Raw genomic sequence first — 19,275 nt, forward strand, 5'->3', positions numbered from 1 at the left:
GGTAAATATAAAGTGGGGCTCACTGGGTGAGACACCAGCATTACATTTATCAGACGCTTTTATCCAAAGCGACTCACTTCAGGTTCTATCAGACTGCTGCTTCCGCGTGCACAGTGCGGGTAATCTCCTGAATGTGTTCACAGAACGTTAAAGACCGGGTTGAGGAACTCTGGTGTGTTTTCTGTCTTTCTTTCGCAACAGTTGATGTTATGCTATGATTCCACAAACTCCCATACAGTAGGTGGCGGTATGCAATTACAGTTAGTTAGCGATCCGCCATTAAACAGACAGAAGAAGAAGAATAATAGCGAGGAGGAAGAAGAATAATAAGAATACGGAGGAGAAGGAAACAATTTAACAATAATAATAACGGGGGTCTTGATTTTTACGCTTACAATTCAAAATGTTAGATGACAGCACATCTGTAAACGACACGGTTGAGCTCGCTGATGGAGAGATGAAAGAGCCTGTGTGTGACTCAGAGCAGGGGTTTAAACCCGCAACGACACCGGAGGACAACAAGACTCCCTCCGCCAGATTTCTGCAGGTTGAACTGGAGCTGAACGCCCACCTCCGTGGGCTCACCTTCAGCGAGCCGGTCCGGTACATCTACAACCCGCTGGAGTACGCGTGGGACACCCACCGCTGCTACGTGGAGAAGTTCTGTCAGGGCGGACAAACGATCCTGTTTTTAGGGATGAATCCAGGACCCTTCGGCATGGCACAGACCGGGGTGAGCGCAGCATTCAGATAACGCGTTTCTTATGTGCGCACCATCCGCAGGGGCCAGGGTGACTTAGCTGTAATGCACGATGGCCTAATGCGGAAGCGAACCCACGCAACAACAACAAGCCTTTGTTTTCCTTTTGGTCTGAGTATTTTATCACAACCCAACAAAAAAGTGCACCTCCAAAGATCAACTGCAATCAAGGGCCTAAATGAAGGCAGGTGAATGCATTATTACCTGTTTTGAATAATTATCCTGTGTTAATTAACATGTTCCTACATGACTTTGCCTGCTTTATTACTTAAATACCCAGTTTGAGCTATATTTTCCCTGTTTTCCAGACCAGATGGTGGTCTGCTGGTTACTCTGATTAAAAGTTTCTGACTTGTTTAAATCGATGTAATTGACTGCAGTAAATGTGTCTTATAATGTGTTCAGTTATCTGAAATGATCTGCGTATCTTGGCACAGGTCCCCTTTGGTGAAGTAAGGTCCGTTGTGGATTGGCTGAAGATCACAGGGGAGGTCGGTCATCCTCCTGACGAGCACCCAAAGCGGCGGATCACAGGACTTGCCTGCACTCAGAAGGAAGTGAGCGGAGCACGTTTCTGGGGCTTCTTCCGGAAGTTGTGTGGTGAACCAGAACTGTTCTTCAAGCACTGCTTCGTGCACAATCTCTGCCCGCTCATTTTCATCGGTGCCAGTGGGAAGAATTTAACCCCCCCTGAGCTGCCCATAGGTGAACGAGAGGCCCTCCTCGGCCTGTGTGACACTGCACTGTGCCAGGCGGTGGAGGCGCTGGGCGTCACCACGGTCATCGGGGTTGGGAGGGTGGCAGAGCAGCGCGCGCGGCGAGCTCTGTCAGCCGCAGGTGTCAACGTGCAGGTCGAGGGCATCATGCATCCGTCGCCCAGGAGCCCGCAAGCCAATAAGGGCTGGGAAGAAGTTGCCAAAGCCAAGCTGGCCGAACTTGGTGTCTTGTCGTTGCTGAGCAACATGTGAGCTCGTCGACCTTCTCTGATTTTAATAGCAGCATGGAGAGAATCAGTGAATGTGTGATTTGATCAATGGGTCCTTGCACTACTGAAGTACAGACTCATTTCTCCTCACAGCTCAGTGTGTGTCTGAGCTGCTCTATGGAGTACTCGTAATACACTAAGGCCTTCCACGTCTGCCATCACAGATGCTGTAAACATCTGTTTCGCAGCATTTTCTTCCTCTTCAAAGATCCGTTCTTTTTGAGATGGCTTTTCTTTATGCGTTCGTGCACCAGGCTGCCTAAACACTAATGTTAGTATCAGTATCGGCTGCTCTGAATTGTTATCAACACCCTGAGTGTCAGCTCAGGGTGTTGATAACAATTCAGAGTTGCTGAAGAGTAATTGCATTCATTAAACCTCTGAAGGTTATAGTTTGGGGGGAAAGCTCGAAACCAAAGTAAACAATTGTCTTTATAACTTTTCTTCCTCCAAAAAATTATCCATAAAGAAACAGTTCTCAGGAAGAAAAGCACTGTAGCTTTTGAATGGTTACATTACAGAGACATCTATTTTTTAATATACAGTTAAGTATTGTTCATGCAATATATTTTTTTTATTATTTTATTTGTTGATGTTTACACTCTGATTTTATCCACAATTTGAACACTTCTGTGTATTTCTGGGATCAGCCATCTTGCAGTTCAAATAAACAACAATAATTAAATATGAATTTGCCTTTCTCTCTCTTTTTTTTGCATTTTCTGCCTCTGTTCCTTCAACGATGAAGGTCTTACTAACTGCTACGGCTGATATTTGCTGTGAAAAGGCGAAGACAAAATGAGTGGGTAACTTTGAAAGTTGCTTCACTCAGCAGCCATTGTCTGCCTGCAACTGAAAGCAGCAACTTAAATCACATTTCCCACCAAATGCCACATGCAGCAGAGTTTTCTCTGGTATTCTGAGAGGCTGATACTTACTTGTGACCATGTGATCCCTCAAAAGCACCGACACCACTACGCACTTGTTAAATGTGGGTTTGTGCTGAAACTACACTGCCATCAAGTGTTCTCAAGTGGGAGACCAAGATTCTTACGCAATCACAGACAGCTTGAGAATAAAAATCACACCCACGGAATATTATACGTGTCGTCTGTATCCAAATGGCTGATTCGGTTCACACACAACGCTGTTGGAAACCCACGAAGCTCATCTTTGCTTCAGTATTTTCAGAGCAAGGAAATGTCCGCATCGCAAATGAATCACACATTCAAGAATTTGTATCCTGTTGTGGATGTCTGTTGTTTGACTGGCTTTTCATGCCTTTCACTGATTCCAGGAGAGAGGGCTCACAGAAGTTGTTATGAAGAGACATGTTTGTCCTTTTCTCACCCCTCCACTGCCACTACTGAGAATGGCAATGAGCAATAACTACCAGCAGCAGATCCTGTATCCGATAACCCTGTCCTAGAATGGGAGTTGAAGTCCACATCACCGCTTTGCCTTGTGAGGAGCCGGGTACTCGTGAACTGCATCTCCCATGAGTCTCCCAGCATCACTCGTTTTACTTGGGGGGCCCACATGGTTCAGGATATGTTGGGAAACTCTTGCACCAGACAGGATTGCTCATCACTATATCTACAGATTGATCCACAGCTCTGTTCTTCATCAAGTAGCAGACAAGACATCACATTCGTTTCTCAGCAGAATAAGGTAAGAAAGCATTCACGACACAAAGTTCATTCATTTGTAAATCCAATCATAACCATCAAATGTAATTAGAACGACATGAATACTTCGGTATGGCAGACAGACTTATAAGACTGTTAACAAAAGGTGAGATTTATCTGATGTTTGTGAATAAGAAGAAACGGGAGGGAATGACTTGATTTAGTTTTTTTAAATTGTTTTAAATTCACAGCACACATTTAGGAGCATGTATTACTTGATTGAATACTTGATTACTTATTTGCAAATTTAGCATTGGTGGATTTTAGGAATGAAATATACAAACACTCATTGTTTTAGTAATGGAATATAAAACACAGCTGTTAATTGACTAAGGACGGTCTTTTATGATCAATTACGAAATTATAAAACAGTTTCAATAATTTATCATAATTTATGTTTTCATCCTCCTGACACAGTGCACACAATGCAGCAGTGCTTTATTTTATTTTAGACGACATGGTATAATCCCCATGACCAGCAGGTATATCAGCTTGTTGTTTATGAAGATATTGTGGCCATAGGCGGCTGGTGTTGTGACCGTGCTGAATTCCTGATCCGACTCCGCTATCGCCTTTCATCAGCTGTTCTCCACCAGATTGAAACTGGAACACATTTCACCGGCTCCACGTATGTTTACTTCCTCAACAGCACAGCGTCTTATTACCATGGATAAACAGTCTACGGCGGTGTTTCGGAATGTGGGGCAGCTGTACTTTCCCCAAACCAGAGTGGAGTGCCACTACAGCCTGACCTCTGACCACCAGTGGCGCAGCGGTGACTGGATCGGCATTTTTGAGGTACATTCACCCACTTCAGCGCCATTCCTCCACGCTGACAAGGAAAATATTTTCGCAAAAAAAAGTGATGTGTCATGGGGTCGTGATGGGGATGCACATTTATATTTTGTATGTCGTCTAAAATGTGTTATCATGTCACAGATGGGCTGTTCCTCATTGAAACAGTACTACACATATACATGGGCTGTTGTTCCTGAAGGCTACGCTGAGGGTGCCGGTGTCGACTCCTGTGCACTTTTCCAGGGTAAGAATCCATCCAAACATTTAAAAACAGATGACACAGGTGATAATTCAACAGACCACACCCCACCATCAGGGATGGTGGTGGGGTCAGACGTACCTGTCTGTCTGGACACTGTGATGTCACAGTCCTGGAGTAAACTGCCACATCAGCAATCACAGCGACTGGAGGTCAGAAATAAGATTTTTAAGTTTATGGAACAAAAGTTGTTTCATACATAAAAATCACCACAGTTAATGCTGACTTTACCATTGTGGTCAAATTCAAGCTCATTTGCGTGGGTCATTGAGAGCTCATTGATGAGGGATGATCAAGAGCGGGTTGTGCTCCATCATTTTTATCATTCTGTAATACTTGGTAAAAAAAAGAAGGTTTTATTTATGTATATTTTCTAATATAGGTTAATAATCATAATAATACCCACCTAACACTGGCTATTACATCTGTCTATTTGCTACAGCATCCTACCTGCCCCGCCCCAGTGCTGTGGAGTACCAGTTTATATATGTGGATTCGATGGGAGACGAGTGTGCCCGTAGTCGCTCCTTCACTTTCCGTGCTCCCAAGCCGCTGGAGGAGCTGGAGACTCTGGAAGAGGAACAAGATGAGGAGGATGGAGAGGAGGAGCTGCTCATAGTCATCCCCAGGGCTCAGCTGTTGCAGGTGAAAATAAAAAAAACCTCACTCAATATTGCATTCAGCCATTCTTGAAAAGCTATACTCTTCCCTTCATAGTAGTAACAAGAAAAGGCCCTTAAGTGTAACTACTATGTACTGCAAATCCACTCAAATGTGATGTCCCTGTCCTCTCTCCCCGCGTTGTGAACAGAGTCAGCTGGAGGAGTGCTTCAGAAAACAAGCCACCATACAGCAGGCTCTAGCTGAGGCAAAAGAGGAGACGGAGAACGAGAAAAGGAACAGCAACAAAGCAAGGGTGGAGTGGGAACGTGAAAGAGAAGCGATGAATGAGGAGCTCTCAGAGCTTAGAGACAACTTGAGACTCAACTGTGAGATGTTGAAGAAGATGGAGGGAAAACACAAGGTACAGGCAGGTCATGCCTCCGGATGTCTCGGGGTAGCCATCTCATTTTTACCTCCATAAAGTTCTGAATTTCATTAATAACTTATGATAACTTTTTGATTTAAACAATGCACACAAGAATCGAATCACTTTTTTTCTTCTCTCCACAACATTGAAAGAACGTGAAATATAGTCAGGAACATCTGACGTTGGAACTGAGTAAACTCATGGCTGAAAAAGACGAGAGCCAGCAGCGAATCAAAGACCTGGAGGGGGACATCAAGGTCCTGAAAGACACGAAGAAAGAGGAAGACGGCGACCTGGAAAGGCAAGTGTTTGAGACATATGCTGGATTAAACATCCGTCATTGGTATATTTATTTCCGTGGGCCTAAAATGAACTTGTTGTCCCACAGGCTGAAGGAGAGAGTGAAGAAAATGTCCAGTCAAATGAAACACGATGACGGAAAGAGAAAGTGTCTGCAGGTGAATTGGTTGGTGGTGCTTCTTCTAGAGAGGGAAACAGAGGAGCTCTGAACCACAATACTAACTACTTATTGGACCCAGTTTAGCTTTAACTGGATTGGTGTTTTGCAACAGTGGGAGCAAGATCACCTCAATTCCATTAACTCACGAGTAGAACTTGAGGAAGTTTTCATTTTCCTATTCCCTCGTCTCTGTGCAGGTGGAGAACCAGGCTGCCCTGGTGGAGGTACGAGGGCTGCAGGAGCGTGTGGAGCCCAGTGAGCATGCAGCTGAGGGCCTGCGTAGGGAGCTGAGAGAGCTGGCCACCCGTCAGGGCCATACCCACACTGAGATGCATCAAGCCCGGCTGCAAGTGGCCCAGCTAACCCTGCTGCTGTCTGAGGAGAACCTGGTCCTCAGGGAGGAGCGTGCCAACTGGGCTCTAGAGAAGGAGGCCTACAAACATGCAGCAGAAGTGAGGATACAGCAAAGCACACACACACCTATATGTCAACCCATCTTTTGGTTAAACTTGCTTTATTTTTATTTTTATGGCAGACAGACACAAAGAAATTACATGAACTGAGCTATGAGGTGCAGAGGAAGGAGGAGTGGCTCCAGGAGGAGAGGACGGAGAGAGAGAAACTAGAAGTCAAGCTTGGGCAAGAGAGAGATTGCAATCGAGTGAGTAAATCAAACTACATCGCAGTCACTATTATTCAACACACAAACATATTCAGCTCTAAATATAACTGCTCATGTGCTGCGAATTTGCATCATGCGTTGATCAGATTACATTTTGGAAACCGGAGAACGAGGCCAAAGTTCAGCACAGTTCTGTTATTGCTCACATGAGGGCACAAATAGAAAAGCTTCCGTGAACAGTGAGTAAACATTTCTCCTCACTGTCGTGCGATCAACAGCAGCAAGCAAAGAGCACGAGCCAGGTCAGATGAGTCGGTGAGTTCAGGCGGTCTGAGTATAACGCTGCTGCCCCCTGTAGGTGCTGCTGAGTGACACCAAGCAGGAGCTGCAGGAGCTGAAGGCCAGTGTGAAGACGGCCCAGGACGAGCGAGAGCAGCAGCAGGTGGACAAACAGGTACGGGTTCCACACCAGACTACATATCCACGACTCTTTAAGATTAATAATGAGTCTCACAAGACTTTCAGTCAAGAGTATCAACTCCACCTAATTTTACAAAGGTCAGTTTTGGTTATGCTTTCTGCTCATTAGTGGTGAGAAATGAACCAAGTACATTTACTCAAGTACAGTACTTGCATACTGTGTTAGAGTAGTTGTACTTTACTGCTACTTTACACTACCACAGTGTGCAGGGTGTTGATTGGATGGCAGTGATGGAATATCATATGAATTATGTGAATAATCAACTGAAACTAAGAATTGTATTTCGTACTTTGAAAGGGATTCAGAATGTTACAATCTGTAGCCTCACTGCCAGATGTCACCGAATCCTACAAATTAAATGATGATGCATTTCATAGGTTCAGGGTAAGATAATACTTTCAAATAATGTGACACATTAATGTGTGAATTATTGTTATCCAATAATATAGAATGCATTCTGAAATGCATGAATAATTTGCCACTTAAATGCTAATACTTTATGCTTGTAACAACGTATTCCTATACTGTGGTTTTACTGTTTTACATCAGTAAAAGATCTGAGCATGTCCACCGTTTACTGACGAAATATAGCACAGTTAAAACAATAGTGTTGATAATATCTCCAATTACAAAAAGTCAAACAATTTCATGAACTCAACAGAACCTCAAATTTACTTAATCATTCATTTCTTATCTTTTGTCTTCAAATCTTCCTCAAATCGATGGGTTTGAAATTGGACACCCGCAGGACCTGATGAAGTACATCCGTCAGTTAGAGCAGAGGTTGAGGATTTTGCCAGAAACTAAATCAAATGGGGACATTCCCACATGCACCTGTGAGTAATGACGTCTCTTTGTATACGGCACTGCTATTTCGCTGCACTGTAACGAGAAGCAAAGCAAAGAACCTACGCTGATTTTAAACAGATGGCTCTTCCTCTGAGGATGACGAGGATGCTTCCTCAGCTTCCCCCAGATCCAGATCAATCTGTTCGCCTCTTTTCCTGTCCACTCAGCTGGAACGACCCAACAGAGCTGAGCATGTCACTGCTGAGGCACGCGTCCAAAGCAAAGGAGACACAGCAGCCTCTGACACACAGGTGTGCCATCCTTTCCACACATTAACCAAACAAAGTGAGACACCGCCTGCATCGGAGCTAACAGACCTGAGTGGGCAAATATTTGACTAGTTTCCCCTCGTCCTGCAAGTCTTTGCCTCAGTTCCATTAGACGCCGAGGTTTAAAGCTGGTAGAAAGAGAAAAGAGAGAATATTGAAACAAATCGAAACACCAAAGTTATGAATTCACAGAGAACCAGTGACTGTTTAAAAGGTGGTCAAACTAAATCCTTCCTCGATGCTCGGCACACCGGCAGCATCTTAACTGGATCAAGAACATCTTATGACAATCACATGTTTTATCATCTGTGGATTCAAAATGAATGTTATTTTCTCATCTTTCAAGTCATCTTTTAGTGACTTAATTACTGTGATCATTGTTTCACAATACCCACAATCAACACACTGTAGGTCAAAGATTGGGATTTTAGACTGTTGAAAAAAACCTTTATAATCTGAATTTGACATGTGACGTAAATCAGATTATTGTTGCCTGATTAGGGAGTATAAGGCATCCTGGACCATAGAGATTCTATTTGGTGAGCACAATAAACACAAGAATCCAATATTCATTCAACCATTGATTGAACAGTTTGCCGAACTTGGTTTGGACTTTATCTCACAAGTAAGTGTCTCACACGGCTCAACGATAAAGCATGGCCCGTTAGGAAGTCACATGCACACATTTGATTCGATGCATAACACGTCGACTCAACTCAAAGGATAGAAACAATGTCATTTCAAAGTGGTCTGACAACAAAGTTAAATGTAAATGCTTTAACTCAAATGACATGGTATGACATTAATACAATTGCTTAAACTTTAGCCGTAAAACAAATACAAACAGTAATCCCTGTTATTTTGGGTGTGTATAATATTTACCAACAGATAAATCTTCACTTTACATCCATCTCTGCCTCTGTCTCGTCAGCGCTGCGAGCCGCCAGCTGGTGAAGGGAAGCTGCTGCTGATGCTACAAGAACCCGCCGACCCCGTCCTGAGGTGACAATTCTGGCTTTCTACCAGCCACACAGTACACACCCTGTTTCCCTCCTCCGTGACCGGAATCACCTCTCCTAAAATAGTATTGGATGACTTCATTCACACTCTCCTCCCTGGCAGACTAGTTGCTGTTTTAGAAAAGCTGCTGTTCCACTTACCGAGCACTTTCCTTTCTGGTGGGAAGAGTCACAGGGAGCATTGGAGAGTAAAAATAAAGGTGTCAATAATATGGTAATACCAACGTAATAAGAGTAGAAATAGCAGCAATGTTCATGTTACTCAAGCAGTGGCTCAGCAGGAGTGTGTTGTCTATTTAGTTTTTCTTTTTGAATCCTCAGCACCTTCTGTAAAACTTGTAATCCTCTTTCTCTCTGCAGTGAGCTGGCCGACTTCCCCATGTGGTAAAAACAAAACAAAGATGGACGGCGAGTTGTGTTTTTACCACTGCAATGCAAGTTCGTGCGGCTCATAATGAACCCTTTAAGGTTACTATATTGTTGTTTTGTAGCTGTGTCATGTAGAAAGCTGCCTTCACAAAGCTCATATTTATGATGCAGAGCGTTAGACTCGTGAGTGTCTGTGTTCAAAGTCAAATAGGCACAATTTGTGTTTGACACCAAATGTAAGTCTGAAGTGTCCAGAGTGTTGTTTATTAGTATGGCTGATGCTCAAGCATTCATGAAAGTCTCCTTTCGATTTTCACATGCAGATACCAATTGTCTAAAAGTATCTTTTAGTTTATTTTAGACTATTTTTAGTCTCTACATTTTCCATCTTTCTAGCTGATTAAAATGTGGATATGTGGCAGTTGTTTTGAGAAAGCTTGGATTTAATAGCCTCCATCTTGTTTTGGTGGCATATCGGCCCATAACCTCTGCATGCGAGTGTGAGTCCTGAAACCGTGTCAGGTGTGGGTGTGAGTGTTTTACAGACCAGTGTGAGATGTACTGCTGCAGCTTGTTGAGCACAGCGTCAGGTTGGGAGTGAATGTTAATTTATGACACTTTCCTTTGTTGTTCTGGGCTTCTGTTGGAGACACAAGGTTCTTTAATAAAATATGATGATGAATACATGTTGATGGCTGTCTGTGTTTTGTACATTTCCATCTGAAGACTTTCTTTGTGAAGGTGTGAAGTGAAAGCAAAGAAGACGACAACTGGACGCTGAGAGGTCTGAGAACAAAAAGCGCCTTTATCAAAATACAAGAAATACAACAAGTAACAAGTAACAAATAAGCAAAAATCGAAATGTAAAAACACAAAAGGATCAGCCCAGTCTTTGTTTTTCTGTGTGTGTGTTTGTCAGAGCTATTTTAGTATTGAAGTCCAATTGAAATAAAAATCACGAGGTGTCTGAATCCCTGAACATCAAGACAGGTTATTTGCACATTGTAAAGATTCTTTATAAAAAGACATCAGTTAAAAAAACTCAACAAGATGTTACAGAGATAAGATGCTTCCAGCTTCACAAGTCATTTCAGATCACGGCATTTTCTCCATCACACAATACAAAGTAAATATATTCCACATCAATGACTTTAATAGATATGTATGAAGTAATGTTGCTTTATTTGTTTTTGTCCAAATGCAATGTAATATCTTTGGTCTTTTTTTAGTTTTCTTACTCACACGCTGACGTATCGAGCCGAGGCCCTCGTGACCTCTTGGCCTGTCTATTGCACCAGCTCAAATTCAAGAGACAAGTTTCAGAAATAGAAAGAGGCGATAAAACAGGAAAACATTTTAATATGAAATGTCGTCGTTATGTGACATTTAAATACTCAACAAAGTATGTAGGATTGGCTGACGATGTGCAAAATATTGACTGTCTCTGTGAATGTGTGTGTGTGTCACACCGAAGACAACTCGTATCTTTTACCTCAGTCATTTGACTGATATTGTCATCCCATAATATCACAAATGACAATTTAACAGTCTAAAAACATCATCATGGCATCAGGGCCGATTAATGAATACTTTAAATCAACTTCTGTGCACTTGATGGCTTTACAGCTGGTACGAGAGACCTATCCCACTCGTATACATGCTCGCTGCTTCACAGCTGCTGGTGCGTTGCCACCGTGGTCGTGTAGGGTCTGTTTCCTCTACATCTCTTCCTCTGCTTCATTCAAAGCGTAAACGTCTCCATGTAGCCTATGATTATCAGAAACATGCGGTCTTATTTTCAGATATCATACATGCGCTGTATCTTTCTATCCCGATTATCAACAAACCATATCAAAAGCACGTTGCAGCTGAACTGCAATGCCATGAAGGACGACATGCTGCTGGAGAATCGTTCCCTGACAACGATCACGTAGTAGTTCAGTAAGAGTCACATTGTCTTTCATTACATGTCAATTTTATACATCTTGCATAAAAAAAAAAAAAGAAGCTGTATAGTCTCTTGAAAAACAATTCACAAGTATTTATTTTACAAAATCCATGTACTGCATCGCTCTTTAGACGCAGCACACGTGAACACACATCATTTGAAACTGCCGCGCTGTGCTTGGGCAGGCAGCTGACCCGATGTAAGGCTTTCGTTTTGTTGGTCATTTTATTAGGCGGTTGCGACGTCATTTAATTGATCATGTGATTCTTGGTCAGCTTGCATTGGCATCAATATGCCACCGTCCAACAGATGCCTACCGGTGAGTGAACTTCGAAACGTTTTTAGCTGTAAAAGCTATTTTTTTTTTAATCTGTTGATAAATGCTCTGATTTACACATTCACCTGAGGTTTTCTGTGAAGTAAACTGATTTTCAGGGTTACGTCCATTTGGATGATTCATAGCTCACGTTGACAAAACGAAAATATTATGGCTTCACCAAGGGCATGTACATAATGGCCAACGACATCCTACTTCTTGTTGAAGCATTTCTAAAAACAAATACTGTTGTCAGATGAGATGTGGCCCTGATGGAATCAACCTGAGATTGTGTGATGACATTTAATCTACCCTGCAGATTCTTTAGTCCAAGCATTAAAAAGAGAGATGGAGATTTGCTGCTGCGTTTGTTTTGCATTACTGATTAGTTTCTGATTTGCATCACAAGCACCAGAGCTGAAATCGCAGTCTTCTTCTTCTTCTGAACGTTTTACCCATTAAGGCTTTTCATACCACGCGCTTGTCGTATTGTGAGTTTGAGTCCTGCTCATGACTGCAATTGCTCCATTTATTATCTCCGTTATTGATTTTCACCGTGTCCAACAACGCAGAAATGCCTAACATTAAAGATAAGCTTAAAAAAAACAAAACCACACGATACGTCCAGTCAAATGTGAGCAGGACTGAGTGAAAAATATACAAAAAAGTCCCACAAACAGGCAAAAAGACAGAACAGAAATGTTTACATGCTTAGAAAAACCATACAATAAAAAAATAAGTCGCAAATCTCTGAATAGTAATCAAAGGAATTCTCAGAAGACATTTGCGGCAAACGGACACCGAATAGAGTTCTGTTGTTGCAATGCATTTTTACCATCAACTTTATATAAAGCATAGCCCTTATAGATTGCAGAGGAGTGCATTTTCTTCTGTCCACCACATCTCGTTCCTCTTTGGGTGAACAAAACACTTTTGAAATATCTTTTAGAGTCTCAGTTTGGCACAGTGATTTCTCGTGGCGCTCTGCTCAACCCACTTACATTTAGTGCTTTTGCTTCTCCCATTCGTTGCTTCCTCTGCTGAATGTAACATATTTTCCTTTGAGTCAACATTTACAGTGTATGTATTTGCTGTATGCAACACCGTTGTTGTATAAGAGCCGAATTCTGTGAGGTTTCCGGGAGGGCTCAGGGATCTGAAGGAGGAAGCGGCATCATCTTGTCTCTCTCACTGCGTTTTCCCAGTTCCACCTTTCTTTTGCACGCCCGCTGCCGCCTCCCCCGACAGCTCCCCATCACTGTCTGCCCCTCGCTCCTTCTCCTCATCCCAGTAGTCGTCCTCTTCCTCCTCCTCTTCCTCCTCAACGGCTGACTCATCTGTGGCCTTCTCCTCTTGTTTGATGGCTTGAATAGCAGGGGGAGCGGCTGCGGCGCTGTCCCCTGAGTCACTGCTGTCCTCGAAGGCCTCTGGGTTCTCCAGCATCTCCCTGATCAGTGGAGGCATGGGGCCCGGGATCTCCGTCTTCAGTGTGATGGCTCTTTCTGCACCTAGAGGCGCACACACACACACATTTATGTAATGGGTAGTGTATAAAAAGGACAGGAGAAAGCCTCTCACACAATATCAAACATGATTTTCAAAGGAATCCCTGACAGGTTTACAATGCTTCTTATATGCAGATGATGGTATATTCTCTCTGACAGAACTATGTTGCGTGCATGACTCTTAGGGTACAAAGATATCAAATCCTTTTAATTAATAGACTCTTTAAAAAAGATTTTCAGGACAGTTTATGATCATCAGTACTGTGAATACAGTTTTGTAGGTACAAAAAGGTATTACGGCTTCAAGCCCTACTTCTGATCCACGGTACTGGTACGTAACCACCTCCGCTTACCTTTGGTGCTGATTCCTCGGAGGTCTGTGACTTTCATCAGCATGCGGGGGAACATGTGAGGCTTGTTTGGGCGTCGGCGGCGGGTGTAGATCTTCAGAGCCTCGAGCAGCGGCTCCTGCAGCTTGTCGACTTTCTGTGGCTCCTCCAGATCCATGCGGTCTAACGCAATGAGAGAAAGAACATCATTTTGAAGAGGTCAAGAAATGGTAGAAAAAGCTGGCCAAATGATAGCAAGGAAATTGCAAACCAATGAGACGAAGTAACATTGTTTTAAGGTGAGGATAGCAAGCTAGAAGGCACAGCCTTACCTCCGCAGATGAGGCAGATGGCACTGAGTAGGCCCGTTTCTGTGTCATCCATCTCCAAAGGCAGCAGCTGGCCAGCAAAGGCAAACACCAGCTCTGTCAGTGGGCCAAAGCCAGCGTTATGCATCTGGGTCCTGTTGAGTGTCAGGCCATCTGAGAAGGTCATTGTGTCCTGTTCTGGGGTGTAGCGAGTGCAAATCCTCAGCATCTAGGACGGGGAAGAAAAGCACGAGACAAGGACAAAAGGCAAAAAATGGGCAGTTGGTAAAAGGAGGATGAAATTCAGTCCCCAAAAAAAAATCATGGCAGCTGTTCAGAATCATCAACAAGTTAAGCAGTGTGAATAATGAGGAAGCATTAGGGAGGTGGAAGGGGAGTTGGTTAAAAAGGAAGAGGAACAGGAGCATGTGGTTGGTACCAGGATGTCCAGACATGCAGATTTGAGGAGGGTGATCTGGTCAGCGATGGTGAGCGTAGTGAAGCCCGGTAGCCGTTTGGCAAACTCCACAATCTTTATAATGCACTTAGTGGACAGCTCACTGAACTTATCCCACAGGCCCAAGTCCAGCTGTACTCTGTGGTCAGCACTTGAATTCTGAGAGAGAGAAAAAGGGACACTTGTGTCTGTGTGGCTGTGCAGAGTCCATTACAGTGTTTGTCCTTCTGGCAAAGCAGTGAGCTAATAATGCTTGAGTGGAGTGAGTGTTGAGGGGTGGATGTGATTATACATTTAAAACAGAAACTCACTGTGGTGTATTTTCCTAGCTGGCACAGAGATGGAAAGGTCTCTTGGTGAGCTTTGCTGACTTTGTTAACCAGCTCCTGTAGTTCTCCACTCAGCTCGTAGTTCTCTGGCAGCACCACCTCCTCCTTTACATCCTTCTTCTTTTTGTTCCTGTCGTTACGCACCGCTACAGGGAAACACAAGTGCAAGGTGACTCGCTTTAAAAAAAAAAAAAAAAACATATACAAAACAAATATTTTTTTCACAACTAAATGATTGAGGCCAATATTTTCTTCTCACCTTCTTTGGACATGCCGACCTCAAAGCACTTCTGCAGCCGACAGTACTGGCAGCGGTTGCGAGTCACTTTGTTGATCTGGCAGTTCTTGTCTCTGTGGCATGTATACACCATGTTCTTTTGGATACTGCGCCGAAAGAAACCCTGAAACCGATAAGAACAATGTTTGGCACACTGCTTGATGACAGGAAACAATGCTCTGCCTCTAGTTCTGGTAAAGTCAGTCTGTTGGTTGGTTGTTTGGCCCGATGCTTTGGTCCAGACTGAAAGATCGCAACACATATTGGGCGGATGTTTTCCATCATCCTCAGCTTTACAAAGGGTTATGAGATAATGAGCAAATGTCAGCAGGCGAACATGCTGAACTAAGACACGATTAGCATTATATCAGCATGATGTTAGCATGTAGCTCAAAGCACTGCTGTGTCTAAAATCAGTCTCACAGAGCACATGGCTTTAGACTTTTAGTTGAATATCTTAAAATGTCATAATGGTTTTATAATAAAGCTTGATAATAGTGGCCTACTAACACAAGAGTGGCTGACGGCCACTGGTGGAACAACACTAAGTACATTTACTCAAGTACTGTACTTAAATACAGTTTTGAGGTACTTGTATTTCACTTGAATATTTCCATTTGATGCAACTTTATAATTCTACTCCACTACAACTGAAAGCCAATGTTGTTCTTTTCACTCCACCCTATTTATTAAGTAGTACAATAAGTACTAGTTACTTTGCAGATTAAAATGATTCATTCAAAATATGAACAAATAAATTAAGATTTATTTTTCTGAATTAAGGAACCACACAAGAATGTAAATCAGCTCCACCTTTACCAGCTGCAACATTAAAGTGATGCACACATGAATGCATCAATTACTACAACCAATAATATTATATAAATGATTATGGGCCATTCTGCATGAGTACTTTCACTTTTGACACTTTATTAAGTATATTCTCACTGATGTAGTGCTAGCTCTGAGTATTTCTTCCACCACTGCGTTGAACAGTCTTCTTTCACTGCTTCTTTTTAATTGTGAACATCCATTTATTGGTTTATATATATATATATATATTATATATTTTTTATTAAATTTGAATCTCTAAATTTCCACTTTAACAACAGCTTAATTTACTACAGATGCAGTAACCATTTGGTGGTCAGTTACCACACTATTTGTCTCCGTTACATCAATAACGTGCAGTGTTAGTCACGATACACTAGAGGGCAGCTTAACAAAAGCAAAGCTTACAGCTACGCAGCGCTGACATCTGTCAGCCTCGAGTGAAACATCAGACCTTTCAGTGGACATCAGCTGTTCAACTTCATACACTTCATAAACTCTTCATGCGTCTCTGGCTTCTTTCACCTTGCAGCCCTCACAGGAGCTCACTCCATAGTGATAACCAGAGGACTTGTCCTGGCACACAAAGCACGGCTTGTAGATCCGGGGTGGAGGAGGAGGAGAAGGAGAGCTGGGGACCATCTCCTCTGAGCTGGTGCTCTGGGTCTCCACCGCTGCAGAAAGAAAGAGAGAAAAAAAGAAACTTATCATTATGTTTGTTTACATAAGTTCTTAAAGTCTTTGAAACTATGATGAAAGCTAATACACAGACTGATTAAGAAGGAATCGTCAACAAACAACCCCCAACTCCATGCAAGCCACCCCTTGGAGCCAGAAGGCAAGCTCAAAGGCAGACATTTTTAAGAGAAAAGGAGGGGGCTGCTGATTGACAGGGACTTAAAAGAGACACAATTAGCTGATGACCAGATGGCCGTGCTGATAAAATGCTGATTGGCAGCTGAGATTTGATTGGCTTCTCCATTTACTAGTGAGTGGGGGAGCAGCATACCTCTGTTGACTTTTTGACTGACATCTGCATTTTTGCATCTGTGTCTGTGTTTGTGTGCTCACACGCACAAGCTCACATTTTTATGTGAAAGGCTGTCGAACCAGACCGGCCTCTATACCTCAAGCCCCATGTGAACAAACAGAGGCGGGATGTTTACGAGACTCGGCTGTCTCCCTCTGTTCCTTCTCGCTGTCTCGCTAAAGAAAATGGCAAACTGTAGAACACCATTTGCTGGCCACAGGCACAAGTCCGTTAACTGCTACTAATGAAAACGTTCAAAACAAACAATGTGGACACGGGGACAAGGACGCCCAGCTGACTGGAACTGGAGTTCCGTACACTTAAAACATAGAAAGAATGAAACACGCCTTGTACACATTGGAAGGTGATGACGAAAGAACAACAAGATTCCTCTGAACATGCCTTTCAACTTTCACCTTCACTCACCCCAACTTCACCTCCCTCTGCCCACCCCCACCCCCAACTCCCTTGTTTCCTGGCCCTAAATTCCTCAGTGCAGGCTGGACAGGGTTTAATAGTTGCCCAGGCTCATAAGCGGCCCTATAAAGGTTGTGTCTCGGATGGGAAGGAGGCCCCCGGCCAGGCTGACGGCCTCTTTATTGGGATCCAGTCACCTTGGGCAGCTATTCACATCAACAGCTCCATCCTTGGATCCCTTCCTTATAAAAATAAAGAAGCTGGGGTCAAAAACCCCAAAGTCACAGCACCTCCTGTCACCTTCAATGGACAGCACAGGACTGAAACCAAATGTGGCCCCCACCCCATCGCAGAAACCCCAACCTGAACCTACAGCCTGCCATTCACAAGAGCGCTAAGGTTTCAAAACACAGAGCGGCAAAGGCACAAAGGAATAATCTGATAAAAACAGAGAGGGGAAAATGAAAAGAGGAAGAAAGGGAAAGAAGGAGGTGAGTCAGAGTACAGAGACTTCCCAGTGGCTGAAAGGTTAAATCAGATCCTGACCATTTAACTTTGGCCTTGACTGTAGAAGGCCATCACCAATTAAATGAGCAGCAGCTCGCTTTAAAGTTAGAAAACGTGTTCAAATATGACACCTCATTCAATTAATTATGACGCAGTCTGCTGAGCAGTACAGATGTTGTGCTGCAGCTGTTCATCAAACAATAAATACATTTTTTATTTTAAGAAAGTGAGAAATAAAATAGTTTTTAGTTTTATCCGCTGTGTGATCCACGGTTTCAAGAATGCACTGCGCTCCGTGCTCCCCTTGTCTTTAGGATTTGATGCTTTTCTTTGTCTGTTGATGATTAAATATATTTAAGTTTTGGAAAAAAATTAAATAAATTGAAGATACACTCACCTTCAGGAGAATGTGACAGGCATGTTTCAGTACATTCTGACATTTTATAAACCATATTAATTTGATTAATTGAGAAAGCTATAATTTGTGTATTTTACGTTTTTAGTGTATTGCTTTTATATATGATGATTTTAATGTAAAGCGTCTTTGAGCACCATGAAAAGCGCGATATAAATAAAATGTATTATTGATGGTAATGTTCGTAGCAGAACTGATGGTTTGTCTTGTCAGACAGAGAACCAGATTATGAGATTGCCATTTCATATCTTTCCCTCGAAAATAACTCGCAGTATTCTCCAACAATGAGTGATTTGAAATTATTCAGCGGATGCAGGAGAAAGTTAACGTTCATGAGTAAACAAAGTGCTGCTTGTTGGGCAGGAGGTTGTTCACCTTGGGGGGCATTAGAGCCCAGGTGTCGGAGGTGGAGCTGAATGAGTGGCACTGTAAGCCGATCACTGTTTTCTGTTTATATAGTAACACTGACAATGTAGACAATGTAGGCCCTGAGAGAACAAGTGGAAAAAAATAGCTCCCATTGAACCGGAGAAGCTGCATCTGGCGCCAGGAGAGAGGTAATGACTGACACTGTCTGAGGGCGGGGAGAGCGGGTGAGGAGGTACGTGACTCTCGAGAAACGTGAAGGAGGGAGACAGGGTGAGAGACGCTGGGCTCAAGGCGGCGAGAGAGAGAGAGAGAGAGAGAGAGAGAGAGAGAGAGAGAGAGAGAGAGAGAGAGAGAGAGAGAGAGAGAGAGAGAGAGAGAGAGAGAGAGAGAGAGAGAGAGAGAGAGAGAGAGAGAGAGAGAGAGAGAGAGGGGGGTGACGGACTTTACCTGGCATGGAGAAAGAAGGAGCCCAAAACTGTCAAGCAGCTGTCATCACCCTGAACTGAGCTCAGCCTCAGAGCCGTGGCTTGAAATAATCTCTGCCTCTTCTTAACCTACAACTCACCCCTCAGCATGTCACAACATCAATCGGCACACCTCTATTCAGCGCAGAGCAGACAAGATGACTCGTGTGAATCAGCCCCATCA

At 43.2% G+C, this 19,275-nt stretch overlaps 3 protein-coding genes across 3 annotated transcripts in view; 2 read left to right on the plus strand and 1 right to left on the minus strand.

Annotated features, from left to right (window-relative positions):
• Positions 1–310: 310 nt before the first annotated feature.
• Positions 311–2,392, plus strand: LOC306775068 (single-strand selective monofunctional uracil DNA glycosylase-like). Its single transcript, XM_079265291.1, has 2 exons — positions 311–733; positions 1,198–2,392. Exons 1-2 carry the CDS (start codon positions 404–406, stop codon positions 1,726–1,728), a joined length of 861 nt encoding a protein of 286 aa, XP_079121417.1. The 5' UTR covers positions 311–403; the 3' UTR covers positions 1,729–2,392.
• A 1,707-nt stretch (positions 2,393–4,099) lies between these two features.
• On the plus strand, positions 4,100–10,135 carry LOC306775609 (calcium-binding and coiled-coil domain-containing protein 1-like; the record flags this gene model as incomplete). Its single annotated transcript, XM_079266068.1, has 13 exons — positions 4,100–4,231; positions 4,373–4,475; positions 4,933–5,135; positions 5,302–5,514; positions 5,673–5,821; positions 5,909–5,978; positions 6,178–6,432; positions 6,516–6,641; positions 6,961–7,056; positions 7,832–7,919; positions 8,011–8,183; positions 9,133–9,203; positions 9,581–10,135. 13 exons carry the CDS (start codon positions 4,100–4,102, stop codon positions 9,606–9,608), a joined length of 1,707 nt encoding a protein of 568 aa, XP_079122194.1. The 3' UTR covers positions 9,609–10,135.
• A 239-nt stretch (positions 10,136–10,374) lies between these two features.
• LOC306775304 (retinoic acid receptor gamma-like) overlaps positions 10,375–19,275 on the minus strand; it is a 33,222-nt gene continuing 24,321 nt past the window's right edge. Inside the window, exons 3-9 of the mRNA XM_079265630.1 lie at positions 16,415–16,563; positions 15,041–15,182; positions 14,764–14,927; positions 14,435–14,611; positions 14,020–14,224; positions 13,712–13,870; positions 10,375–13,361 (exon numbers count right to left, since the gene is read on the minus strand). Of these exons, the coding sequence (XP_079121756.1) occupies positions 13,042–13,361; positions 13,712–13,870; positions 14,020–14,224; positions 14,435–14,611; positions 14,764–14,927; positions 15,041–15,182; positions 16,415–16,563 (1,316 nt within the window). The 3' untranslated portion in view covers positions 10,375–13,041. The remainder of the gene's footprint in view (positions 13,362–13,711; positions 13,871–14,019; positions 14,225–14,434; positions 14,612–14,763; positions 14,928–15,040; positions 15,183–16,414; positions 16,564–19,275) is intronic.

The sequence above is a fragment of the Melanostigma gelatinosum genome (assembly GCF_949748355.1).
Source record: "Melanostigma gelatinosum genome assembly, chromosome: 3".
Classification (NCBI taxonomy): domain Eukaryota; kingdom Metazoa; phylum Chordata; class Actinopteri; order Perciformes; family Zoarcidae; genus Melanostigma; species Melanostigma gelatinosum.

Bases quoted from the DNA above. Each gene is read 5' to 3' on its own strand.
- LOC306775068 (XM_079265291.1), top strand. From the start codon at position 404: ATGTTAGATGACAGCACATCTGTAAACGACACGGTTGAGCTCGCTGAT. The intron at 734-1,197 runs GTGAGCGCAGCA...ATCTTGGCACAG, and splicing joins TCGGCATGGCACAGACCGGG to GTCCCCTTTGGTGAAGTAAG.